Raw genomic sequence first — 27,484 nt, 5'->3', positions numbered from 1 at the left:
TCACTACCTCAGTGATCGGCTTCGTCTTGCGGTGCAGACCAAAGGACAGTTTTCCAGATGAGTGTTATTCACGCATCGATGCACACATCAGGAAACGGTGGCACTCTACCACAGAACTTCCGTCCATTAAAATTAAAAATAACGGATGGAAAGGCATGGACAGCAAACCCACGACATGCGCAGCAGGCAGAGGGTGAGGCTCGCCAGCAGCAACGGGGGATTTGGAAAATTGGGGATTACATAGCTAATCCGCTTGAGCTTTCCCGTTTATTGTTGTGGTCTATTCGAGCAAGCAGCTCCGTACACAAACTTTCAATTCTGCCACTCCTAATGGTAACACCAGAGAAACACAACATAAACAAACATTCATACAAACCAAATAGGAGACAAAAATGTTATAACTAAATGTGCAGGTTATAATTCAATCATGTATGACGAACACATTTATTGCAATATCTTAAAAAAAAAGTTTTTCAATGCAAGAGGATAACTTACACTTAATAATGCTGCAACTTCAAAAGAAGGTCAACTTAACCCAGCAAGTGACACATCCCAAATTATCTATGTACAAACACAAAATACTACCTGCTGCATTTAAGCATTTACACGGGGTTAATGACTATACAGAAAATCAGGTTTCCTAGGGAGTAATGTTGTAACGGGTTATATCTGGAAAAGATGCTGGGAAAAAAAACTTACGTCGCTGGCTATGTCCCTTGTGGCCTTTGCAGCCTTTATTGAGATTGCATCGGGCATCAGGTGATAGCCTTTCTTCTTTGAATCCTCCCAGCCGGATCTGTATAATTTCTAAACGGGGAAAGAACAGAAAGGTAGGCAGTTGATAACTCCATTTAATCCATTGCCTGACTACAACTGGAATTGTATGAACCTGCTCCCCCACCCTGTTTTATTATAAAGGACTTGTTAAAACCTTCAGCAAGTTCTGTGTGAACAAGTGCTTCCTAATTTCACTCCTAAATGGCTTGGCACTAATTTTAAGATTATGCCCTTTTGTTCTTTATTTCCCACCAGAGAAAATCGTTTCTTTATATCTACCCTATCGAATCCCTTTGTCATTTTAAACACCTAGACTAGATCACCCCTCAATCTTCTAAACTCAAGGGAATACAAGCCACGTTTATGCAACCTGTCCTCATAGTTTAACCCCTTATGCCCTGATATCATTCTAGTGAATCTGTGCTGTACCCCTTCCAAGGCCAATATAACTTCCCTGATGTTCGGTCCCCAAATCTGAACGCAATACTCCAGATGGGGCCTGATCAAGCCTCTGTACACTTCCTCACTTTTGAATTCCAGCCCCTTGAGATAAAGGCCAACATTCCATTAGCCTTTTTGATTAGTTTTTGTACCCGTGCACTAGCTTTTAGTGATTTGTGCACATGAACACCTAAATCCCTTGACTGCTGCACAGCTCCCAGTCTCTCATCATTAAGAAAATATTCTGATTTGTCTTTTACAGATCCAAATGGATGACCACAAACTTCCCCACATTGAATTATATGATTTTCCCACTCATAGGGCTGGATTTTCAAGGGGAGGGCGGTTTGGTGGCGGCGGGGGGGCCTCCGATGTGGTGGGAAACCCAGGAGAACGAGTTACCCGCAGGCCCTGCCGACTTTAATAGCAGGGTCTGATTTGCATCTGAAGCCTCTGTTTCCTGCCCGCAGTCAGCCAGATGGAGAGGCTGGTTTTCTGTGGGCGGGTAGGCCTGTGGCACCAGGCCACACAGAGGGGGGGAGGGAAGGATCGGGTGGGGGTCGGAGCCGGCGTCCGGAGGATCGTGGGAGAGAAGAAGGAAGATTAGGGCCGTCAAGGGACGGTGGGGAGGGGGGGAGGGGAGAAGGAAGATCAGGAATCGTCGCGGTACGGTGGGGGGTGAAGAAGGAAGATCAGGGCCGTTGAGGGATCTGGGGGGCGGGGGAAGGTAAGAGAAGATCGAGGCCAGCCACCAGAGGATCGTGGTTGGTCTCAGGATCATCAGTGGGGGTGAAAGAGGAACAGGGCTGGCCTGAGGATTATCATTAGGGGGAGGGGAGGGCTGTCTAGGAAGGCGATCAGAGGCCTTGTGAGGGGTCTCCGATCGTGGGGGGTGGGCTAGGTTGGGACCTTAGCAGTAGCATTCACCAACAATCGCAGTTCGATCACAAACACAGCAGAAGCCATAGGTTATTTTAATTTTCACCACAACATGCTCGTGACTTACGTCACTCATGTTCATCTGGTTGCTTTTGGACAGCACAATTTCTGGCGTGTCTGGCATAATGTGGATCTTGTTCTTGTCTTTATCCCATGCTTCAGTGTACAATTTCTGTCAAAAAATTTAAGAATTAGTCCCACGCTATTAAAAGAAAAAGCAGCATAAAAAAGTCTGAGTGAAAAGTAAAAGCACTCATCTTGAAGTCTTCTATCTTACAAATGGCAAAACCTTTCATGAGCAGATTGTGGTGCTGCTTGTTCAATCCCAGCATCCTTTTCAGCAGGAGGTAGGACCTAACTCCACTGCCACAGTTAGCTCCCTAGACAAGTTCCAATCTCAACCCTGTAGTTCGGTGGGGTGGGGTTCTATGCAGAGCCTAGGTACTCCTCCCAAAATCTGGAGCGCATTCAGGTTTATTCACACATCTACTAGCAACTGGTGTAACAACAGCATTGTCAGAGGCCTCAGAGGAGACCGCCTGCCTTCCTGGGTCATTATGTGAAATATCTGAAGAACAGACTCACTTCCTCCAATCACCCCCACCACCTCACCCACCCTCCTGTCCTGCCATGAATGGTCCAGTGGATAAAGCCAACTCCCAGCGTAGCATCAAGCCATGTAGACCACTAGGCTCTGGGTCCTATTCCCTGTATCAGGCAGGGCTGCAGTTGGGGCTGTATAGTTGGCTTAAATGCCTAGTGCTAGGAAGGGTAACACATCAGCCAGAGTTACTGCTGCTGATTGCTATTCAGTACACCGTGTGCAGAACATGTGGACACTGGGTGAGAACAGGATGGGCTTTGGCTGTGGTGTACCTGAGGACCTAGAGAGAGTTGGGCACAAAACTGAGGACAGAAAACTTAAATGCCTGAAGAGAAAGAGCTTGGACAACATGCTTTAGTTTGTCCCATAACACCTACCTTATTCATTATCTGTGCATTACTCTTGGCCAAAACGATTTCAAGAGAATCAGGGACGCTTGTGAATGTTAATGTTTCAGGAGGTTGACGGTATTTCCTCTCACTCGCTATCTCTGTTGCTTTCTTTGCCTTCTCCACATCCAAGGAGCCAATAGGAATCCAGCCAAGGCCTTTACACCAGGAATTATAATCCAATTTGTAATTGTTCTGCAGGGAAGACATTGAAAAGGGTCATTTTGAGTTAAATAGTAAAAGCACGCCGATTTAACTGATTCTTTTATTTGCATTTTGAAATACGCCCTTTGTAATATGCATAAAATCCAAAAAAAATCTAAATATATTAAAACTGACTGAGTGGTGAACTATTTTCTACATTAAAATTTAACCGGCTTTCAGACCAGAGTCTCATCGGTGTTTAAAGTACGAGAAGATTTGCTAAAAGTATAGAACAAAAATGCATATCAAAAATGCACCTCTGAAAATGTTCTTTCTCCCAAACCTGAAGCTAGAATAGCATATAACCAGAATATATAACCAGCAGATTATTTCGGACTACTAACCAGGCAGCGATGTGTTGGCCAGACTCCTTTCTAGGGAACTGGTGCATTGTGCAAGGAAACACAAAAAGGGGGTACGGGGCAATAAAATACTGTAAGAAATGAGCAGGCAGAAACTCTCCATTCCAGCAAACTCAGCTCAGTGTGGCTTTCACCAATTAGTCACCCCTTTTCTCGAGATTACAGGCAGAAGTAACGTTTCAGAAAAAAAATATTTTGGGCTTGGGTTTATGTTGTTGACATTTTCTAGCATCATAAGTATAGAGTCATCGAATCATACAGCACAGAAGGGCACCATTCGGCCCATCGCGCCTTTGCTGGTTCTTTGAAAAACCTATCCAATTAGTCCCACTCCCCCTATTCTTTTCACCCATAGCCCTGCAAATTTTTCCTTTTCAAGTATTTATCCAATTCCCTTTTGAAAGTTACTATTGAATCTGCTTCCACCGCCCTTTCAGGTAGTGCATCCCAGATCATAACAACTCGCTGCATAAAAAAGTTTCTCCTCATCGCCCCTCTGGTTAATTTGTTAATTAACTTAAATTTTGTCCTCTGGCTACCAACCCTCCTGCCAGTGGAAACAACTTCTCCTTACTTATGCTATTAAAACCAGTTCATAATTTTGAACACCTCTATTAAGTCTCTCCTTAACCTTCTCTGCTCGAAGGAGAGCAATCTTCCTCTTCCACCTAGAAGGACACGGGCAGCAGGTGCATGGGAACACCACCACGTGCAAGTTCCCCTCCAAGTCACACACCATCCTGACTTGGAAGTATATCCTTCATCGTCGCTGGGTCAAAATCCTGGAACGCCCTACCTAACAGCACTGTGGGAGCACCTTCACCACACGGACTGCAGCGGTTCAAGAAGGTGGTTCACCACCACCTTCTCAAGGGCAATTAGGGATGAGCAATAAATGTTGGCCTTGCCAGCGATGCCCACATCCCATAAAACAAATAAAAAACATTTTTAAAATCCCAGCTTCCCAAGCCTCTCCACATAACTGAAGACCCTCGTCCCTGGTATCATTCTAGTAAATCTCCTCCACATGCTCTCCAAGGCCTTGACATCCTTAATAAAGTACTTAATAGAGGAGACAAAGGGAACAGCGTATTGGTTTCATCTTAGAAGAGACACAGCTATGAATTTCACTAATTTATCTCGGCTTTATTTCATGTGGTAAGATGAGATTCCTTACGTCGCTCTGTATGTTCATCATTTTCTTGGACAGCACCACGCTCATGGCGTCTGGCAGGTAGGTGTAGTTGTGGATCAGACGCTTGTAGTTGCAGTTGCTGGCCACCTCCTGGGACTTCTTGGCAGCAGTAATATTGAACATGTCTGGCGGTGTGTGATACTTGGTCTTGCTGTTTTCGTAGTCTTTTTTGTATTCGCGGTCAGACTGAATCTTGGCTATGCGCATGGAGTGGACCAGCTTAGGGTCGTCCTGCAGGCTACGGAAGCCAACTTGTTTGCCCTTTTCCTTTTCATAGGCCTCTTTGTATCTGTACTGTAATGATAATGTTTTCAGGAGAAAGTTAATACCACAAAGTACAACTGTGCCAATGTTAGAAGTGCTAATACACAATAGGGAATGTTGTATTGTATGTTAATTGAAATAATTATCTTTCTTAATTATAGACTTTCTTCATTGGAAAGATACCACAAGTAATCACATTTCATTCTGTGTAAATTAAGTTGTATTTCAAACTGGTTCTATATTATACATTTTGTGCTCACTCACTTTCACACTGCACCGTGTAAACCGCATAATGTACATTCTATACTATGAAAATAATTTATGACAAGCATTTGCAACAAAAGTTCAACTGAAATTAAAATAATTACTTGTACGTTCCAGCATAGAAACAGGCCATCCAACTGCTGCTTTTCCCCAGATGAACCACTTAGACTAAACCCACTTTATTGCTAGCTTCCCACAATCTTTAATATTCCTATTTTTTAAAGCAATTATCTGACTTTATTTGAAAAGAATTTATTGGGCTAGAAATTGTGTACCTTAGTGCCTCCCATTAGCGCCTTCGGAGGCGCTAACGGGGCGCAAATGACTTTTGCCCCGCTCCACCGCCAGCAAAATTGGCCTGCGCCCCCTGAATCTGTGTCGGGTGATGACAGCGACCGATTCAGGGGGCGGGAATGGAGCGGCAGGAGGCTCGCAGGGCAATAAGTAAAGGGGAGGTGGCAGGCAGGGGGGAAAAAAAATCGTCCGACTTACTTGTCGTGGCCTGTTGCGTCTTTGAACACGGGGTCCGTGCCGCGACCTGGCAGCCTGGCTCTCCTCTTGAGTGCCAGGCTGCTGGCATGGCACCCTGCTCCCCGGTGGTCCAGGTAGGGCCCCGTAGAGTTGTGGGCTTGGGCCCTCCCCTTTAATGAGGAGAGGAGCCCTTCCATGCGGCAGCTCTACGTGGCCCAATGCGTAGCGCTGCAGAACGCACCGCCCCGATATTCGGGGTTAGCGTTCTAAAAAAGAAGTAGAGTGCTTGAAATAGCACTCCACCTCCCTCTTGGGGTGAGAAAACTGAATTTTGCGGTCGCCAGCGCTAAAGTTAATGCCCAGAGGCAATGTTAGCGCCCCAAAATGGTTGATAATAAATTTTTCCCCGTTGATTCTTCTTCAACAACAGCTTACGGCACAGAATTGGAAATTTCAATCATCTTCTATGCAATTAAGTCTTTTCTAATCTCCCTTTTCATTCTTGTTTTTATTTAAAATTTTTGCCCTCTCGTTACCACCTTGCTGAACAATGGAAATAATTTATCACTTTTTACACCCTAAATATATTTTCTCAAAATTAATTCTTGTCTGGTTATTCATCTCCTTGCTCTTTGTACCCAGTTACCTGGAAACCACTGGGACATAAAGAGAGAAGTGGTCCATTTGCCTACGAGATAAATGTGCCATTTCATTAACCATGGCAGCTTTACTCTTTAACCCCAATTTCCTGCCCTCTTTCCATATCCTCAGTAACCTTATTTCCCAAGTCTGTATCTTTCTCCCTTTTAAATGCCTCGGTTGATTCTGCATCAGTGGTCTTTCTGGGCAATGCATTTCACATTTTCATAACCTTGTGTGTGAAGCAACTCACTTTAAGTCTATTTTTTAAGATTATGCCCCTTTGTTTGGACCCCTATTAAAAGACAGAGGGGTAGATTTTCATCTTTACCACCTGGGTATTAAACATTGCCTGTGCAAAGTGCAGGTGATGCCCAGGTGTTGCTTTAGACCCAGGTGCTGAAAATGGAATTCATAGAATTAACACCACAGAAACAGGCCATTCGGCCCAACAGATCTATGCCAGTGTTTATGCTCCACACGAGCCTCCTCCCACCTTACTTCACCTCACTCTATCAATATATCATTCTATTCCTTTCTCCCTCATGTACTTATTTAGATTCCCCTTAAATGCATCTACGCTATTTGCCTCAACCACTCCACTCTACCACAGAGCAATTTCCTACCTACCTGGTCAACCCCCTTCATCATTTTAAACACCTCAATAGGATCCCTTAAGCTTCATCTTTAGGGAATGTAACCCATTTAAAACCAGTCTCTCACTATAGCTAAGTCCCAGGTATCAATCCTGAAAAACCATTGCTGTTCTCCCTCTAAGGCCAGTATATCCTTCTTCAGGTGAAGTGCTCAAAACTAAACCTAGTATTTGAGTGTCCTGTATAATTGCAGTATTAATTCCTTGTTTTTATATGCTATGCCTCTTGTTATGAAGCACATGATCCTATTAGGCGTTTTGATTGCTTTTTGGCCCTATGAGCTAACTTTTATTGTATTATAAACCCGGACCACAAAATCCCCATTCCCCAATGCTTCTCCATTAAGATTGTATTCCCATCTGCCATTCTTACATCTAAAACTGTACTACCTCACATTATATAAACTGCATCTATCATCAACCCTCCCACTTGTTTAATGTTTCCGTTGTGGCGGAGCCACCAGGGGATTCAGGACAATTGTTTATAATTCCTTTAACAGCAATGTAGTGCAACCGGGGGCTGCACCTTTAATGTATCTGTTAACTGTACTATGGCTTCTTTCCTTTACTCCGTGTGATGATGTCATGCCGCCCATTACGTGATCCCCAACGGCGGGAAGAACGTGATGATCTCATGACGTCAGTGCTCGGAACCTTCTAGCAGTTCTAGAGAGGCTTTCAACCAGACCAGACCTATTTGCATTGTATCCAGTAGTTTACTGTTTAACTTCGTTTGTTTATTAAATTTTATTGTTTTGATTCTCTGCATCGATCTCAATTCTTCAGCTAGGAACCTCTGTTCCTACACCGTGTCCTTTTGCAATTTTCTGTTTTCTGCTTCACAATTCACTATTTGAGCATACTCTCCTCTATACCCAATTCCAGATCATTTCCCCTGGTTGCTTCCAATTTTAGCTGGTGAGATGCCTTCTGAAAATCCCATTAATTTAAAAAAATTATTTACTCATTGGATGTGGGCGTCGCTGGAAAAGCCAGCGTTTATTGCCCTTCAGAAGGTGTGGTGGTGAGCTGCCTTCTTGAACCGTTGTTCTTTGTAGTGGTTTGGCCATTTCAGAGAGCAGTTAAGAGTCAACCAGATTGCTGTGGGTCTGGCATATAGGCCAGGCTGGGTAAAGACAGCAGATTTCCCTCTCTAAAGGACATTAGTGAACCAGATGGGTTTATTACAACAATCTGGTAGTTTCATGGTCACCATTACTGATACAAGCTTTTTACTCCAGATTTATTTAATTAACTGAATTTAAATTGCCCCAGCTGCCATCGTGGGATTTAAACTCATGTCCCATTAGTCTCTGAATTACTAGTCCAGTAACATAACCACTATGTTACCATTCCCATTATCTCTACCTACCATCTCAGTGACTCTAGCAAAGGATTCTATTGAGTGAATTAGATCTAAGTACCATAAAATGAATTTACTCACATTACTTGCAATGTTTCTTGAAGCTCTGGCTGCGAGAATTGGAATGGCATCTGCCCGCATATCATAACCTTTAGCTATAGTCTTGTGCCAGGCTTGCTTATAGCGAAGCTTGAAAAGAAAACAGGAAGAATAATTTTAGCACAGATAGGGGTCCAATGTTGGAAGATTGTGGCACATAATAAATGATCAGCTTAAAAAACACAAACTCAAATGGCATTCATGTGGCATTCTTACCAAGTAATGCCCAAAATGACAGTGCACCCTGGGGATTTTAAAAGAGTTGCTTAAGAATTCATCTGTCATAGTTGAGTTTTAAATTGTACTAAATTCCAGTCTTGTTATCAAAACCAGATGAGATCAGAGCACATCTGGATGAGCTGAAACTTGGAAATCCAGACCCAGGTGAAGCAAACAGGAAAACTGTAGCCCTCACAGTGGGAAAAATGTGATTTGCTGAAGCAAATTTTTCTCTCCAATGGCTCAGAACTAATGGTCACAACATTCTCTGCCCAGTCAGGGAAATACTTCTGCACCGCTCAACTATCTCAAAACATAGGGCTACAAATCAATGGGCAGTGTTTTCCAAGGCCCTGCACCGCTGGTGGGTTGGAAAATCAGGTGTGCACTGCCTGCAATTTTTTGATAAGCTGCCCGCTGCATGCGAGGCCTCATCAGTGATGCAAGGCCTTTGGTAAATTTCTGCTGACTGAGTCCGGATAGAACCGTAGACGTTTACAGCACAGAAGGAGGTCATTTGGCCCATCAGGCCTGTGCTGGCTCTTTGCTAGAGCAATCCTAAACTAATCCCACTGTTTTGTTCTCTTCATATAGCCTTGTAAACCTCTCCTACTTCTAAAGTACTTAATTGGCTGTAAAGCGCACTGGAGCTTCCTGAGATCGTGAAAAGTGCTATATCACTGCAAGTAGTTTCTTTTCTGTTTTCTAATATTTATCCACTTTTTCCTAAAAGATCCAATGGGATAGATTTCCGTTTTCACCACCCGGGTGGTAATCCGACAGAATGGATCACCCACCTGTTATAGAACCTCCCTGATTTCCATTCTATTCATTCCAACGGATTGAAGATCGGGCGGTTTCCATAATGGAGGGCAATGCGCTCCATTAAATTACCGCCCAGGCAGTGAAGACAAAATCTATCCCAATGATCTCTGCCTCAACCATTCCCCAAAGCATTCCATGCTCCAACAACTCTCTATTTAAAGGATTTTCTCCTCACCCCTCTCCTCACTCTCTTAGTGACAAATAGACAGTCAAAACATTTGGATAGCAGGCTCCAAAATGTGTTGCCAGCTGGTGCGGTGGATGCTAAAACTCTCTGCACGCATTCAAGAGGGAGCTGGAGCGGTTCTTGACTGGGGCAGAGATCCCATCGTATAGAAGGCAAGTGGATTAACAGATCAGGAACACAAGGTCCACATGATCTCCTGGACTGGTTTTGATCGCCTGAATGGGGTCAGAGAGCAATTATCCAGTTTCCCCCCCGCCCCCTTGTTGGCCCTAAATTTTTGCTCGTTTTTTTGCCTCTCCCAGGGGATTACGTGGCTGCGGCAGGGGTGGGGGATGGGTGGAGGTGTGTGGGGGGTGGGTGGTGGGTGGGTGGGGGGTGTGTGGGGGGTGGATGGGGGTGTGTGGGGGTGGGTGGCGGGGTGTGGGGGGGTGTGGGTGGGGGCTGGGGGGTGGGGGTGGTGGGTGGGGGTGTGTGGGGGGTGGGTGGGGGTGGGGGCGGCGGGTGCATGGGGGTGTGTGGGGGTGTGTGGGGGGTGTGTGGGGGGTGTGTGGGGGGTGTGTGGGGGGTGGGTGGGGGTGGGGGGGGCGGGGTGGGGGGTGATGCGCGGGGTAGTAAATGTCCAGTCATGGTGCTCCAGCTATCATGGGTGTAGGGCACGATGAAGCAACTGGTCTTCCCCTGCCTGCCATTTTCGTATATTTAGGCTCATATTAAGAAGTTTGGATAGCCAATTGGTATTTGTTACAATACTTTTATTCGTGAAAATACTGACAATATTATTTTAGTTAACAAGTTAACTTCTGGGTAAAATAAATTCAATTAATGGCATTTTCATTATTAACACCCATGGTATAGACCTGCTCATTTAGATGCATTGCCAACATGTTCTGAACTTTCTTTCTGACAGACTATTGGACTATTTCTATCTTTGGACTAATTTGATATTTATAGCAAATAGGCGAGAAGATTTATAGAATGTACTTCAATGGAGAGCTTCCAATTATGTGGTAAACTTTGCCCGTCTACTGTTTTAAAAATATTTTTTCCACTTCATGATGCATATTTATTCAGTTTTGGTTGTTTTTTTTATATGTCAGCAGCGGTTATCAGCCGAGATGCCAACTGTCAGGTCCCTTCATGCCACATGATGCCATTCACGCTGAAGGACTGTCATTACTGCAGGTTTATTGAGAAATAATGCACAGATGAGCAGCAAAAACGTTTTGACTAATTATATATGATATTGAAATATTCAAGCGAACTACTTCAATACGATTCTTGCTAAGTAAAACCTTTACTTCCCTGGGTACTTACGTCACTTAAATTTTGAGCATTGGACTTAGCCTGTATGAACGGTGGATAATCAGTGTCAAGGGTATACTTGTGTTTCACTGCTTCGCCGGACTTTTTGTAGTTCAGCTGAAAGCAAAAGTGGGAAAAATCATTATCATTTGGACCAAAGTGAACAGACACTCGGTGCCGAAATTAAACTGTTTTTTCTGAAGAACCTAATATTAATATTTGCATCCTTGCAATAAATCAAAGGACCCGCAAGTAACTTGGGGATTCTTTATCTGTCAATTCTCCCTCATGATTAAAAAAACAACTTTCAGCTGAGCTTTTGATAAATAAATTCATCAACAGCCACATTGACTGGGAACGTTTATTTGAGAATCAAGAATATTCATTCACAACTTGATAAAATCTGAAATTATGAATCATATATATATTTTTTTAATGTTCAACTTACGATTTTTCATATATTTGCTGTAGTACAAACTGAACATAAGGATTTTAAACAGAAAGTCAGCCTTCGATTTATTACTAGGCTTAATAAATGTGTTATCTAAACATAGCTATTCTTTTGCAATTGGTTGAGCTTTCTTAAATCTCCCCTATAATCACCTTTGAATATAGGGAAGATTTCCGTCTTCACAGGACTTGTGTTCCCAGGCGCAGCGAAGAAGAAATAAAAAATGAAGACCCATTACGTCAGCACCCTGCCATTACTATGTTTATCCTGGGATTTCCCAAATGAGCGGTACTGAGCCTGTGCCTGGAGTAGATAGAGGCCCAGCATAATCATTCAACTGAAGCAGAAGATGCGATTCCCATGCTTCCTCACTCTCTTCACCATCTGCCCACTGGGCACTCGATTGGAGGGGTGCCTGAAGAAACCTGCCAATGGGTTTCTTTTGGGACTCCCACACACTGGAGTTTCTGCTGGAACCCTGGAGGCAGCTCCAGGATGGATTGGCAGCATCAGGTATTTCACAATATTTCGTGGGGTTTGGCTTCTCCCCTGCCCCTCCTGCCCCCGCATCCTTCAAATGGCCTTTAGGCAGGTGGCCAGGAACGCAATTGCAGACCTCTCTGAAGTGTAACGATTTTTTTTCCCTTTTTCATTTTTCCTGCACTCTTTCTGGCTCTAGGCCCAGCCAAGGTGAGGCTTGAACCAGGAGTGCACCCTGGCCATGTAAATGGCCCAGGACAGGAGATTCAAGGGCACGCTCTCTTCATACAGATGCAGTGTGACTCATGCACCCAGCACACAAAGAGGAAAATCTACCCTTGCATTTCAACATCATTACTTTTTTTTTTTAATCGTGTCGCCAGTAACACGCAGTATATGAGTAGAGCCCACAGAACCGAGTGTAAGACAAAAGCACTTACGTCACTGAGCTGCTTTGTGTTACTTGTGGCAAGAATCATATTCATGGAGTCAGGGACGCTGGTAAACCTGAGTGTGTCTGGACGCTGACGGTATTTATGTTCATTCAGGACTTCTCCTGCTTTCTTGACCTTCTCCACGTCTAGCGAGCCAATCGGCATCCAGCCTAATCCCTTTTGCCAGCAATTGTAGTCCTGCTTATACAGATTCTGGCAAAATGAAGATTTGTAGAAATATTTGAGCACATTTTACAGTATCAAATAGGGCCAAATGCATGTACAGCAAAGTATTATGATCCAAAAGCCTGTGGATGCTGGCACAATTGGAGCTTTCAAGACTGAGAGTGATAGATTTTTGTTAGGTAAGGATATCAAGGGATACGGAGCTAAGGTGGGTAACTGGAGTTGAGGTACAGATCAGCCATGCTCTAACTGAGTGGCCAAGCAGACTTGAGGGGCTAAATGGCCTACTCCTGTTCCTATGTTCCTAAATCCATAGAAAGGGAGAAACTAATTTACAACTCCTCCAAAAATCTGGAAGTTGCGACCGAATCAGCTAATTCTGCATGTAAATAGAATCGTAACAACATGGACCATCTTAGGGGAAGGAAAGTCCAGGGGAGTACATGCTGATCAAATACTCCCTCACCTTGAATGAACATTGATTTTATTGTCACATGGGGACCTGATATTGTGGACACAGACATTCTGGGGATGTAAGTTACTAGGGGGGAGAAGGCAACCAGACTGCTCCTGGAATCTCTATTGAACACTGTCAAATTAGTAATGTTTAAACAGAAAATTTCTACTAGAGGCAGGAAGTCACAATGTGTCCCAGTTATGGAGTGCTGGGCAGATGTGTCAGTAGGTTCTATATGGTTCCAGATAATGTGAAAATTGACCCAATCAGAGAAGATTACATTTACATTCGATAAAGTCCCTCATAAGAGACTTTTAGCTAAAGTTGAAGCTCATGGAATTGAAGGCAAATTATTAACCTGGTTGGGAAATTGACTGAGCGGCAGGAGACAGAGAGTAGGGATAATGGGCAGGTACTCTAATTGGCAGGATGTGACGAGTGGTGTCCCATAGGGATCTGTGTTGGGGCCTCAACTAGTCACCATATTTATTAACGACTTAGAGAGCCGCATATCCAAATTTGCCAAATATAGGCGGCATTGTAGGCAGTGTAGATGGAAGCATAAAATTACAAAGAGATATTAATAGATTGAGTGAATGGGCAAAACTGTTGCAAATGGATTTCAACATCGGCAAGTGTGAGATCATCAACTTTAGACCTAAAAAGGATAGATCAGAGTATTTTCTAAATGGTGAAAAGCTAGAAACAGTGAAGGTCCAAAGAGGCTTAGGAGTCCATGTACATAGATCGTTAAAATGTCATGGACAGGTAGAGAAAATAATCAAAAAGGTTAATGGAATGCTGGCCTTTATATCTAGAGGATTAGAATATAAGGGGGTAGAAGTTATGCTGCAGCTGTACAAAGTCCTGGTTCGACCACACCTGGAGTATTGTGTTCAGTTCTGGACACCACACCATAGGAAGGACATATTGGCCCAGAAATTCGGGTTGGGGGCTTCCCGCGGGTGTAAGCCCCCGACCTGCACTTACCTTGCGCGCCGGCCGTTGAGCTGTAGGGCCCCGTGGAATTCCGATCCGGGGCCTGGTCCAGCTGCCGGCGCGCAGTGCTTGCGTATCCCAGGGGCGCAGTTAGTTTGATGCGTCCCCTGGGATCACGTGGGCCATGGGCAGCCAATCGGAGCAGGGAATGCTCCATTCATAAGTCTGACAGGAAGTGCTGTCAAGACTTATAAATACTACGGCCCCAAAATAGCACTAAACCTTCAAATAAATTTTTAAAAAACATCACATTTTTTAAATAAACTATAAATTACATGAAATAACTATTTTAAATAATAATTTAAATTTTTGAAAAAAATAGTTTTATATTCTAACGGGGCTAAAAATAAACTTACCTTGCTTTAAAGTATTTAAAAATAATAAACCTGTGGAAAAAATGTTTTAATTTTAATTAATTTATTTAATTAATTACGCCTGCTTTTTATATTTCTAAATTCTGCAGGCTTACCCTCATGGGAAAATCTGTAAAAAAAAATCTAAGTTTGATGCGCACGCGCAGCCTCCCCCGCACATGCGTTCGACCTCTGAACCCCTTCGTTCAGAGGAACGGAAGTGCCGGTTTCCCGCGCATGCGCAGCGCATGCAGAAAACCGACACTTCCATCGGGCCCACGCGTGAGTACCCCGTGCGTACTCACCCGGGGAGACCCAAATTTCTGGGCCATTGGCTTTGGAGGGAGTGCAGCGTAAATTTACCAGAATGATACCTGGAATCCAAGGATTAAATTATGAGAGATTGCACAAACTAGGGTTGTATTCCCTGGAATTTAGAAGGTTAAGGGGTGATTTGGTCAAAGTTTTCAGGATATTAAGGGGAACTGATAGGGTAGAGAGAGAGAGAGACTATTTCCGCTGGTTGGGGAATCTCGGACTAGGGGAAATAGCCTAAATGTTAGAGCCAGGCCTTTCAGGAGTGAAATTAGGAAACACTTCTACACACAAAGGGTGGTAGTTTGGAACTCTCTTCTGCAAACAGCAGTTATTAATTTTAAATCTGAGGTTGATAGATTTTTGTTAACCAAAGGTGTTAAGGGATATGTGCCAAAGGTGAGTATAGGAAGCTAGGTCGCAGATCAGCCATGATCTCATTGAATGGCGGAACAGGCTCGAGGGACTAAAAGGCCGACTCCTGTTCCTATGTTACATCCCAGGTCAGCAGGACTTTTTTTTTGGATCTTATCCCTTTTCCTGCCCTTTCTTTCCTACCCTGAGAAAAAAAAACATGGAATGTATGTCAGCAGGAAAGGGCATGGAATAATTGGGACTCAGGCATGACATTTTCTCCAGAGTCTTTACAGACCTGAGATATAGTTTGATACTTTTAACTTGTGTTGTTGTAGACCCAGGATCCAAGTGGATCCCAGAGTCTACAGATAGTTTCCAGGCATAGTCAGACCCATTCCAATTGTCGGATTCCAGATTGTCTTGATTTAGTTCTTACACATTTAGAAACAGGCTCCTATATTGTGTGCCATCTTGACTACTGAATTTCAGTATCTTTGGCTTTAAAATTATACCGTGGGACACCAATTTAATGTGTTCGTCTGAAATTCTTTGCTTTTTTTTTGGAGATGTTTAAAATAAATGGCTTAACACCATTGCTAAAATAGCAAAGAGAGGAATTTAGCATTCGTATGGTACTTTCCCACAGTGTTATTTTAGGGCCATTGACTTGTTCAGGTGTGGAATGGCTCATCGTGGAATTTTGATTGCTTCATCGGATTATTTGAATTAAAATATTCCTGTCAGTAATTTTCCCTTATACCAATTACATGAAAGATAAAATGGAATATAAAGAGGATGCCTCTTGGTGGTTTGTTTTTTGGGACATAATGATTGCCGTGGGTCATCCAATATCTGTGAATCAAGTCTAATTAACTCCTTGCTTTTCTTCAAATCATGTCAACGGATCTTTAACATCCACCTAAATCCCCAAACAAGCAGCTGTTGGTTTGAAATTTCATCTGAACGGCAAGAGCTCTGACAATGAAGCATGCCTCATGGAATGGCAGGTCAGATTATGAGCTCAAGCTCTTGGAATGGGCTTTGAACATCTACCCAGAGGCACAAGTGCTACTAGCTGAGCCAAGCTGTCGCACTGAAGAATGGCTGTTCTGGTTGGAAGTTCAAGGCTGCTGTGCGCCCCACAGAGGGAAAGCAAGAAATCATATTTCTCATTTAACGTTGTGACTTACGTCGCTCTGTATCTTCATCATGTTCTTGGACAGCGCCACGCTCATGGCATCTGGCAGGTAGGTGTAGTTGTGGATCAGATGCTTGTAGTTGCGGTTGCTGGCCACTTCCTGGGACTTCTTGGCAGCAGTAATATTGAACATGTCCACCGGTGTGTGATACTTGGTCTTGCTCTTTTCGTAGTCTTTTTTGTATTCACGGTCAGACTGAATCTTGGCTACGTGCATGTAATGGACCAGCTTAGGGTCGTCTTGCAGGCTGCGGAAGCCAACTTGTTTGCCCTTTTCCTTTTGATGGGCCTCTTTGTATTTGTACTGGAACCAATAAGAATGGATTTAGAGACAAACTTGAGCTTTCAGGTTCATTCATTAGGGTTTCCTTTTAGAAATCTGATACTATAATAATTCAGATTTCACAGTTCATTTAAGTTTTGATTTCATACACACTCACATTTTGTAGATCTCAAACAATTGTCAGTTCATTTTCTTTTAAGGAGACAGTGGGAGTTGGTATGGTTTTATTATTGTGATTGTCAAGGTAAGGGATCTCAGTGCAAGAAATGGTAAAAGTTTCTATTTGTATTACCCAGAGACATTATCAAGTATTTCCATATCAAGCAGTGCTTGGACTAAGACCTAGAACTTGGATGGCACGCGCCTGTTTTTCAGGCACTAAACAGGCACCGAAGCCTCCAATATGGCGAGCAGGAAATGCATGCTGATTACAAGTCTGAAGTGCATGCTTATTCCTACTCTCCTGCCGCCGTCCCAGGCTATACTCCCTCTCTCGGCATTTGTGTGGCTCTTATCACCAAATCACACCTGGGCCTGTCCCCCTACTCCTCTGGCACCTTCCCCTCCTTTGAGCATCTCACCTTGTTCAACCCTTTTCGTCTCCATTTAAAATTCTCATTCTCTACCACCCACACAAGTACCATGCCAAGTTTCTCACCAAGATATCTTCAGTGCTTTCCTCCCTCAGTCTCTGCACCGAACGACTTCTCATCTTCGGTGATTTCAATCTCCATCACAACTCATCATGCTCTCTCTCTTCTGAGTTCACTGCCATCCTATACTCCCTTACTCCCTCCCTCCATATAAACTCCCCTACCTTTGTTCGAGGTCAACCCCTCAGCCTCGCCATCTCACGTGTCCTCGCTACTCCCATCATGCCAATTGTTGTGTATGTAACCTGTACCACCTTAAGAGACTACCTTAAGAGATGAACTACTTTCTCTTGGCTACTGTATATTGTAGTACCGGTGGTGACCACACCGGTATATAAACTCTGTGTAGTAATTTGCTAAGCAGTTCAGCCCTGACCTTCGATTAGTAAAGACCTGTTTTAGTTATTCTTGTTGTCTGTGTCCAGTGATTTATATTAAGCATATCTGGAACACTCAGACTCAACACCAATCACAGATAAAACCATCTCTGATAACTTCCTTGTATCGCTCTCCACCTACATTCCCCTTCCCCCTACAAGCCCCACTTCCTTCTGTGTCTGCCCCTGGAAAAAATTCTCCCCCAAGTCACTTAGAACTGCACTTTTGAAGTCCCATCTGTCTAGCCTTTGGCCCTCCATTCACCACAACATTTCTGCAGCTACCAATCTGCTCAGGTACACCCTCATCTCTACCTTTGATGCCCTTATCCCCATAAAACCATTACTCTCACCCTGGTAGTTCCCTCTGGTACAGCCTTTATCTCCATTCCCTTAAGTCCAAAGAATGCAGACTTGAACGTTTATGGTGGACAACTGGTTTAGCCATTCATCGCCACATCTGGCTGGTCCACAAAAAGCACTATCGGGTCCTGCTCTCCTCCGCCAAAACTGCTCACTATTCCAGAATCATTCTGGAATGCAAAGACAACCCCTGGCTTCTCTTTTCCACTGCAAACCATTTTCTTAAACCCCTCTCCCCTGCTTCCTCCACTCTCACCTTCAACAACAAGTGCGAGGAGTTCCCTCCCTTCCTTGTCACTAAGATTGAGACCATCCATTCAGCTGCCTCTGCCGCTTCCCTCCCTTCCCCATGCCCACTGGGCCAAACTTCCCCCAAGGTTCCCTCCTGCCCTAGCCCTGAGCTTGCATCTTTCTCTAGTTTCTCTCCGATCTCCCCTCATGCCCTCTTCGAGCTCAACTTGTCCGTGAGACACACCTCCTGCCCCCTCGACATTATTCCCACCAAACAGCTGACCACCCAACTTCCCTACCTGGCCTCATGTTAGCTGATAGTGTTAATAGTTCCCTCTCCTCAGGTACTGTCCCTTTCCCCTTCAAATCTGCCGTCATCACCCTTCTCCTAAAAAAACCCACCTTTGACCCCTCTGTCCTTGTGGGGTGTTACCTTCGCTGGGGCACTAATTTTAGCGCCCCAAAATAGTTAGCGCCCCCATGGCCGATTTTCCCAGGTAGCGCCCCGAGAGGGAGGAGGGGCGCTACTGGAAGCACCCCGCGCTCCTCTTGGGGCACTGTGAGCCAAAACCGCGGCGCTATGTGCTGCGGTACTGCAGGCCTTCCTCCCCTTCTTAAAGGGGAGGGGCCTGGCGCAGCACGTCCCAGCTCCCAGCTGGGCCGCCAGGGATCGGAAGTGCCGGCAAACGAGCAGCCGGCACCCCGCGGGGGGGGGGCTTCACGGAGGCCGGGGACACCAACGGGGGGCAGGTGCTGGCAGGCGGCCAGCAACAAAAATGGCTGCCCGCCACCTCCCCTTTAACTAGCGCCACCCCGGCCGCAGGTAGGCCCCCCTGACCCCGGCGGACATAGTGTCTGGTGGTAAGTTGGGGGGTGCCACCCAATATTACAGCCAGGACATGAGCGGGGCGCTGGCGCTAGTTGATTTGCGCCCCGTTAGCACCCTCTTAGGGCACTAATGGGAGGCGCAAATCAACCGAATTTAGCCCCCCATATCTCTAACCTCCCTTTCCTCTCCAAAGTCCTTGAACGTGTTGTCGCTTCCCAAATCCATGCCCATTTTCCCCACAATTCCACGTTTGAATTCCTCCAATCAGGTTTCCGCCCCACCACAGTACCGAAACAGCCCTTATCAAAGCCACAAATGACATCCTATGTGACTGTGACTGTGGTAAACTATCCCTCCTCGTCCTTCTCGATCTGGCTGCAGCCTTTGACACAGTTGACCACTCCATCCTCCTCCACACCATCCGCCTCTCTTCCGTCATCCAGCTGGGTGGGACTTCACTCGCCTAGTTCTATTCTTACCTATCCAGTCATAGCCAGAGAATCATCTGCAATGGCTTCTATTCCCACTCTCGTACCATTACCAATGGTGTCCCCAAGGATCTATCCTTGGCCCCCTCCTATTTCTCATCTACATGCTGCCCCTCGGCGACATCATCTGAAAATACAACGTCAGGTGCCACACCTAGCTCTACTTCACCACCACCTCTCTCGACCCCTCCACTGTCTCTGATTTGTCACACAGCTTGTCCGACATCCAATAATGGATGAGCAGAAATTTCCTCCATCTAAATATTGGGAAGAACAAAGCCATTGTCTTTGGTCTCCGCCACAAACTCCGATGCCTAGCCACTGACTCCATCCCTCTCAATGCAACTGTCTGAGGCTGAACCAGACCGTTCGCAACCTTGGTGTCATATTTGACCCCAAGATTAGCTTTCGACCACATATCCGCTCCATCACCAAGACCGCCGACTTCCATCGCTCGACTCCGCCCCTGCCTCAGCTCATCTGCTGCTGAAATCCTCATCCATGCCTTTGTTATCTCTAGACTTGACTATTCCAATTCTCTGGCCTCCCATCTTTCACCCTACATAAACTTGAGCCCTTCCAAAACTATGCTGTCTGTGTCCTAACTCTCATCGAGTCCCGTTCACCCATCACCCCAGTGCTCGCTGACCTACATTGGCTCCCAGTCCAGCAATGCCTCAATTTTAAAATTATCATTATTATTTTCAAAACCCTCCATGGCCTCGCCTCTGCCTATCTCTGTAACCTCCTCCAGCCCTACAACCCTTCGGGATCTCTGTGCTCCTCCAATTCTGGCCTCTTGCGTGTCCCCGATTTTAATTGCTCCCCCATTGATGGACGTGCTTTCAACTACCTAAGTCGTGAGCTCTGAAATTCCCTCCCTAAACCTCTCTGCCTCTCTCCTTCTCTAAGACGCTCCTTAAAACCTACCTCTAAGACCAATATCTCCTTATGTGGCTCTGTGTCAAATTTTGTTTGATAACGCTCCTGTGAAGCGCCTTGGGACATGTTACTATGTGAAAGGCGCAATATAAATGCAAATTGTTGTTGTTGTTGTTGCTGTGTGCCACCCGCCATATTGGTGTAGGCAAAAAAAATCAGTCCGTGTTGGTGTTTACCCCATTTTCTTCATCCAGCTATCCAATCAAATCTTGAATATTGACATAGTTACTGCCTCAACACTAAGGGTGAATTCCACAACTCTCTGTAAAGAAGTTTCTCTTGCTTTCTGTTCTAAATCTCTTACATTTAATCTCACCTCTGTGGCCCTTCTGGATTCCTCAACTACTGGAAGTTGTCTGATGTTATCTACCCTGTACCATCCTTTCTTGAGTATTGTGTGCAGTTTTGGTCGCCTTATCTGAGGAAGGATATTCTTGCCATGGAAGGAGTGCAGCGAAGATTCACCAGGCTGATACCTGGGATGGCAGGAATGACGTATGAGGAGAGATTGTGTCGATTGGGCTTGTACTCGCTGGAGTTTAGAAGAATGAGAGGGGATCTCATCGAAACTTATAAAATCCTAACAGGGCTGGACAGACTGGATGCTGGAAGGATGTTCCCAATGGTCGGGGAGTCCAGAACCAGGGGTCACAGTCTAAGGATAAGGGGTAAGCCATTTAGGACAGAGATGAGGAGGAATTTCTTCACCCAGAGAGTGGTGAACCTGTGGAATTCTCTGCCACAGAAGGCAGTAGAGGCCAATTCATTAAATATATTCAAGAAGGAGTTGGATATATTTCTCAAGGCTAAAGGGATCAAGGAGTATGGGGAGAAAGCAGGGACCGGGTACTGAATTTGGATGATCAGCCATGATCTCATTGAATGGCGGAGCAGGCTTGAGGGGCCGAATGGCCTACTCCTGCTCCTATCTTCTATGTTTCTGTGTTTCTTTCATAATTTTAAATACTTCTTTCATATCACCACATACCCTGTGCTGTTCTAAATAAAAGCCCCAATTTTTCATGATCTTCTTCATATTTGTCTTTGCTCGTACCAGGCAACATCCCACTGAATCTGCATTATAGCCGCCCTAAAGCTTCAATATTCCTCCGACAGTGTGAAGCCCAATACAGTGCACAATACTCTAACTGAGATCTTATTAAGGTTTTTTTTATAGGCTTGTCACTATCCTCTTGGTTTTGATATTCTATACCTCTTATGATAAGACCTAGAATTTCATTAGGTTTTCTTTACAACCTCATCAGTCTGAGGTGCTGCCTTTAATGTCCTGTGAACCTATATTCCCAAATCCCTCTTCACATGGAGTCAACTTCCATTCAGAGTATAATTACTGCTGCTAATTTTTTTTACCAAAGTGACATTTAATTTAATCTTTTTAACCCATTCCGCCATCTAATCAATATCGCTTTGCAGTTTCCATTGTTCTTCTAAAGAATTAACTGTACCTCCTATTTTGGTATCATCTTCAAATGTGACCCCGCTCCCTCTAGACCTAGATCCAAATCATTCATATACAGACTGAACAGAAGTAGCCCCAGAACTGAACCCTGTAGGACACCACTATCCACTTCCCACCACTCTGAGAAACTACCCTTAATTCCTACTTTCTGTTTTTTTCCTTCTAACCAATTTTTAATCGACTATTCTATCTTTTCCATAATACCATACCGCTTAAACTTTTCTAGTAATTTTTCATGTGGTGCCTTGTCAAAGGCTTTCCTAAAGTCCATGTACACTACATCCACTGCATTTCCCCATCTGCCATCTCTGTCACCTCTTCAAATAATTCTATGAGGTTTGTCCAGCGCCATTGTCCTTTTTGAAATCCATGCTGCTATTTCTAACTAGCTGCTCTTTATTTAGTTACATCATTATTTCATTCATGACTAGAGACTCTAACGGGGAGAAATTCGATGGGTTAGCGCCTCCCGTTAGCGCCCCCAGGGGAGGGAGATAATGGAGCGCTAACGACTTACTGCCCGGGCACGGCGAGAGGAATAACTCCTGCGAACTTCGGTGAGAGGTTTGCTGTGGCGGTAAGACTTTGCACCTCGACCTCCTTTGCCCGGAGCTCATGACACCATTGCCGTGCGCATCGTCCCAGTAGCGTCCCAGACAAGAACTTCAGTTCCGCCCCCTGCAGCATCACCTGGCGATGACACCGACAGCTGCAGGAGGCGTTGATCGCTTCGGGGGCGAAAGTTAAAGGGGAGGTTGCCGAGTTAAGCACCTAAATTTCGGAAATGTTTTTGTTCAATTTTTTTTTGCTTCTGGGCCGCGATCGATCAGTCCAGCACTCTGCTGGAGTGCTTGGGGCTGATCGAGCTGGATCGCGGTTGCCATCGGGTCCCAATGCACAGCCTGCAGCGATGGCCCTTCCCTTTAAGGGAGGGAAGGAACCTCGGATCGCAGCAGCGCTGCACGGGACATTGTGCAGCGCTGCACCACTGTCACCCGCCTGCGTCCTTTAGCGCCCCAGGAAGGAAGTGGAGGGCTTGATTTAGCGCTCTACTTCCTTCCTGGAGCTAAAACCCAATTTTTTTAAAGCTGGGAATTATTAGCGCCTGGCGCTAAGTTTCCAAGCTTTCAAAATTTACCGCCCCCTAAAATTTTCCCTATCACAGGCATTAATCTAACTGGCCTATGGATATAATTGTAAAAAAAAAACCCCACTGTTGTTCTACACTCCTGTGAGCCGACACTCCTCACCTCACCTCGGCTGGCTGGCTCATCATGTTTCTAAAATCAGCCTGAATGCAATCTGCTGTTTTAGTTTTTGCACCAGTTTTTTCCCTTTCTAGTCGGATCCTAAACTATATTGAATTGTGGTCGCTACTTCCAAGGAGCTCACCCACATTCAGCCCATCTACTCTGACCCAAGGTGCTCACCCACATTCAGCTCATCTACCCTGACCCAAAGAGCTCACTCACATCAGCTCATCCACCCTGACCCAAGGAGCTCACCCACATTCAGCCCATCTACTCTGACCCAAGGTGCTCACCCACATTCAGCCCATCTACCCTGACCCAAGGTGCTCACCCACATTCAGCTCATCTACCCTGACCCAAGGAGCTCACCCACATTCAGCCCATCTACCCTGACCCAAGGAGCTCACCCACATTCAGCCCATCTACTCTGACCCAAGGTGCTCACCCACATTCAGCTCATCTACCCTGACCCAAGGAGCTCACCCACATTCAGCCCATCTACCCTGACCCAAGGAGCTCACCCACATTCAGCCCATCTACCCTGACCCAAGGAGCTCACCCACATTCAGCTCATCTACCCTGACCCAAGGAGCTCACCCACATTCAGCCCATCTACCCTGACCCAAGGAGCTCACCCACATTCAGCCCATCTACCCTGACCCAAGGAGCTCACCCACATCAGCTCATCTACCCTGACCCAAGGTGCTCACCCACATTCAGCCCATCTACCCTGACCCAAGGAGCTCACTCACATTCAGCCCATCTACCCTGACCCAAGGAGCTCACCCACATTCAGCCCATCTACCCTGACCCAAGGAGCTCACCCACATAAGAACATAAGAACATAAGAAGTAGGAGCAGGAGTAGGCCATACGGCCCCTCAGGCCTGCTCCGCCATTCAATAGGATCATGGCTGATCCGAATCTAGACTCACGTCCACTTCCCTGCCCGCTCCCCGTAACCCCTAATTCCCTTATCAGCTAGGAAACTGTCTATCTCCGTTTTAAATTTATTTAATGTCGCAGCTTCCACAGCTCTCTGAGGTAGCAAACTCCATAGATTTACTACCCTCTGAGTGAAGAAGTTTCTCCTCATCTCAGTTTTGAAAGGGCAGCCCCTTATTCTATGATTATGCCCCCTAGTTCTAGTCTCACCCATCAGTGGAAACATCCTCCCCGCATCCACCCGATCAAGCCCCCTCACAATCTTATATGTTTCGATAAGATCACCTCTCATTCTTCTGAATTCTAATGAGTAGAGGCCCAACCTACACAATCTTTCCTCATAAGTCAACCCCCTCATCTCCAGAATCAACCGAGTGAACCTTCTCTGTACTGCCTCGAGAGCAAGTATATCTTTTCTTAAATATGGAAACCAAAACTGCATGCAGTATTCCAGGTGTGGCCTCACCAGTACCCTGTATAACTGAAGCAAGACTTCCCTGCTTTTATACTCCATCCCCCTTGCAATAAAAGCCAAGATTCCATTGGCCTTCCTGATCACCTGCTGTACCTGCATACTAACCTTCTGTGTTTCATGCACCAGGACCCCCAGATCCCTTTGTACTGTCGCACTTTGCAGTTTCTCTCCATTTAGATAATAACTTGCTCTTTGATTTTTTTCTGCCAAAGTGCATAACCTCACACTTTCCAACATTATATTCCATCTGCCAAATTTCTGCCCACTCACTTAGCCTGTCTATGTCTTTTTGCAGGTTTTTTATGTCCTCCTCACTCACTGCTTTCCCTCACATCTTTGTATAGTCAGCAAACTTGGATATGTTGTACTCGGTCCCTTCCTCCAAATTGTTAATATAGATTGTAAAGAGTTGGGGTCCCAGCACTGACCCCTGCGGAACACCACTAGTCAGAGATTGCCAACCCGAGAATGAACCATTTATCCCAACTCTCTGTTTTCTGTTAGATAGCCAATCTTCCACCCATGCCAGTATATTACCCCCAATCCCGTGATTTTTTATCTTGTGCAGTAATCTTTTGTGTGGCACCTTGTCAAATGCCTTTTGGAAGTCCAAATACACCACATCCACTGGTTCCCCTTTATCCACCCTGTTTGTTACGTCTTCAAAGAATTCGAGCAAATTTGTCAAACATGACTTCCCCTTCATAAAACCATGCTGACTCTGTCCGATTAAATTATGCTTATCCAAATGTCCTGTTACTGCTTCCTTAATAATGGACTCCAACATTTTACCAACCACAGATGTTAGGCTAGCTGGTCTATAGTTTCCAGCCTTTTGTCTACTTCCCTTTTTAAATAAGGGCATTACATTAGCAGTTTTCCAATCTGCTGGGACCTTTCCTGAATCCAGGGAGTTTTGGAAAATTACCACCAATGCATCCACAATCCCTACCGCTACTTCTCTCAAGACCCTAGGATGTAAGCTATCAGGTCCAGGGGATTTATCTGCCTTTAGTCCCATTATCTTACCGAGTACCACCTCCTTAGTAATTTTAATCATGTTTAGCTCCTCCCCCCCTATAGCCCCCTGTTTGTCCAGTGTTGGGATATTTTTAATGTCCTCTACTGTAAAGACTGATACAAAATATTTGTTCAGCGTTTTTGCCATCTCCATGTTCCCCACGACTAATTTCCCGGTCTCGTCCTCTAAGGGACCAACATTCACTTTAGCCACCCTTTTTCTTTTTATATAACTGTAGAAACTCTTGCTATCTGTTTTTATATTTTTTGCTAGTTTACTTTCATAATCTATCTTCCCTTTCTTACTTAATCTTTTAGCTATTCTTTGCTGGCTTTTAAATGCTTCCCAATCTTCTATCCTCCCACTAGATTTGGCTACTTTATATGCCCTTGTTTTCAGTCGGATACTATCCTTTATTACTTTACTTAGCCACGGATGGCTGTCTTTTCTTTTACGCCCCTTTTTCCTCAGTGGAATATATTTTTCTTGAAAGTTGTGAAATATCTCCTTAAATGTACACCACTGCCCATGTACCGTCTTACACTTTAATCTATTTTCCCAGTCCACTTTAGTCAACTCTGCTCTCATACACCTTCATAGTCTCCTTTATTTAAGCTTAGTACGCTGGTTTGAGATCCAACTCTCTCACCCTCCAACTGAATTTGGAATTCAACCATGTTATAGTCACTCATTCCAAGGGGATACTTTACTAGGACATTTTTTATTAATCCTGTCTCATTACATAGGACCAGATCTAAGATTGCCTGCCCCCTGGTTGGTTCAGTAACATACTGCTCAAGGAACCCATCCCTAATGCACTCTATGAACTCTTCCTCAAGGCTGCCCTGCCCAATTTGATTTGTCCAGTCAATATGAAAGTTAAAATCCCCCATGATTATAGCTGTTCCTTTATTACAAGCCCCAACTATTTCCTGATTTATACTCCGACCAACAGAGTTGCAACTGTTAGGAGGCCTATAGACTATGCCCACTAGTGACTTTTTCCCCTTATTATTCCTTATCTCCACCCAAACTGTTTCACTATCCTGATCCTTTGACCCAATATCATTTCTCACTAATGCAGTGATTCCATCCTTTATTAACATAGCCACCCCACCTCCCTTTCCTTTCTGTCTGTCCTTCCTAATTGTCAAATACCCCTGGATGTTTAGTTCCCAGTCATGGTCACCTTGCAGCCATGTTTCTGTAATGGCCACCAGATCATACCCATGTGTAGTTATTTGTACCGTCAACTCGTCTATTTTGTTACGAATGCTGCATGCATTCAGATAAAGAACTTTTAAATATGTTTTGTGACAATTTATTCCTGCTTTTACCCCTTTTACTACTTTACCTTTATCTTTATACATTCTGTCCCTTCCTGACATGCTCTGGTTTTTAGTTCCCCCACTGATACCTTGCTCTATTGCCTTCTCCGCTGACATTTTTATTTTTTGCTCTCTTGAAACCTCCCCCCCACTAATTAGTTTAAAGCCCTCTCTAAAGCCCTAGTTATTCGATTCGCCAGGATTCTAGTCCCAGCACTGGCCAAGTGAAGCCCGTCCCAACAGAACAGCTCTCTCCTGTCCCAGTACTGGTGCCAGTGTCCCAAGAAGCAAAACCCATTTCTCCCACACTAGTCTTTGAGCCACGCATTTAACTCTCTGATTTTATTTATCATAGCCAAATTTGCACGTGGCTCAGGTAGTAATCCAGAGA

The 27,484-nt window shown here is 44.9% G+C and overlaps 1 protein-coding gene across 20 annotated transcripts in view; it reads right to left on the bottom strand.

The window, feature by feature from the left end:
- Positions 1 to 27,484, bottom strand: part of neb (nebulin) — a 347,384-nt gene that overhangs the window by 245,946 nt on the left and 73,954 nt on the right. For all 20 annotated transcript variants that reach the window (XM_085986921.1, XM_085986920.1, XM_085986925.1 and 17 more), the window contains 8 exons: positions 16,422 to 16,733; positions 12,571 to 12,777; positions 11,212 to 11,316; positions 8,649 to 8,756; positions 4,894 to 5,205; positions 3,139 to 3,345; positions 2,225 to 2,329; positions 700 to 807 (listed from right to left, as the gene is read on the bottom strand). In XM_085986921.1, the coding sequence (XP_085843047.1) occupies positions 700 to 807; positions 2,225 to 2,329; positions 3,139 to 3,345; positions 4,894 to 5,205; positions 8,649 to 8,756; positions 11,212 to 11,316; positions 12,571 to 12,777; positions 16,422 to 16,733 (1,464 nt within the window). The remainder of the gene's footprint in view (positions 1 to 699; positions 808 to 2,224; positions 2,330 to 3,138; positions 3,346 to 4,893; positions 5,206 to 8,648; positions 8,757 to 11,211; positions 11,317 to 12,570; positions 12,778 to 16,421; positions 16,734 to 27,484) is intronic.

This window comes from Somniosus microcephalus, chromosome 4 (assembly GCF_052327205.1).
Source record: "Somniosus microcephalus isolate GS21.2 chromosome 4, FLI_Smic_1.0, whole genome shotgun sequence".
NCBI classification, from domain to species: domain Eukaryota; kingdom Metazoa; phylum Chordata; class Chondrichthyes; order Squaliformes; family Somniosidae; genus Somniosus; species Somniosus microcephalus.
This window is presented reverse-complemented; position numbering and strand designations above follow the sequence as displayed.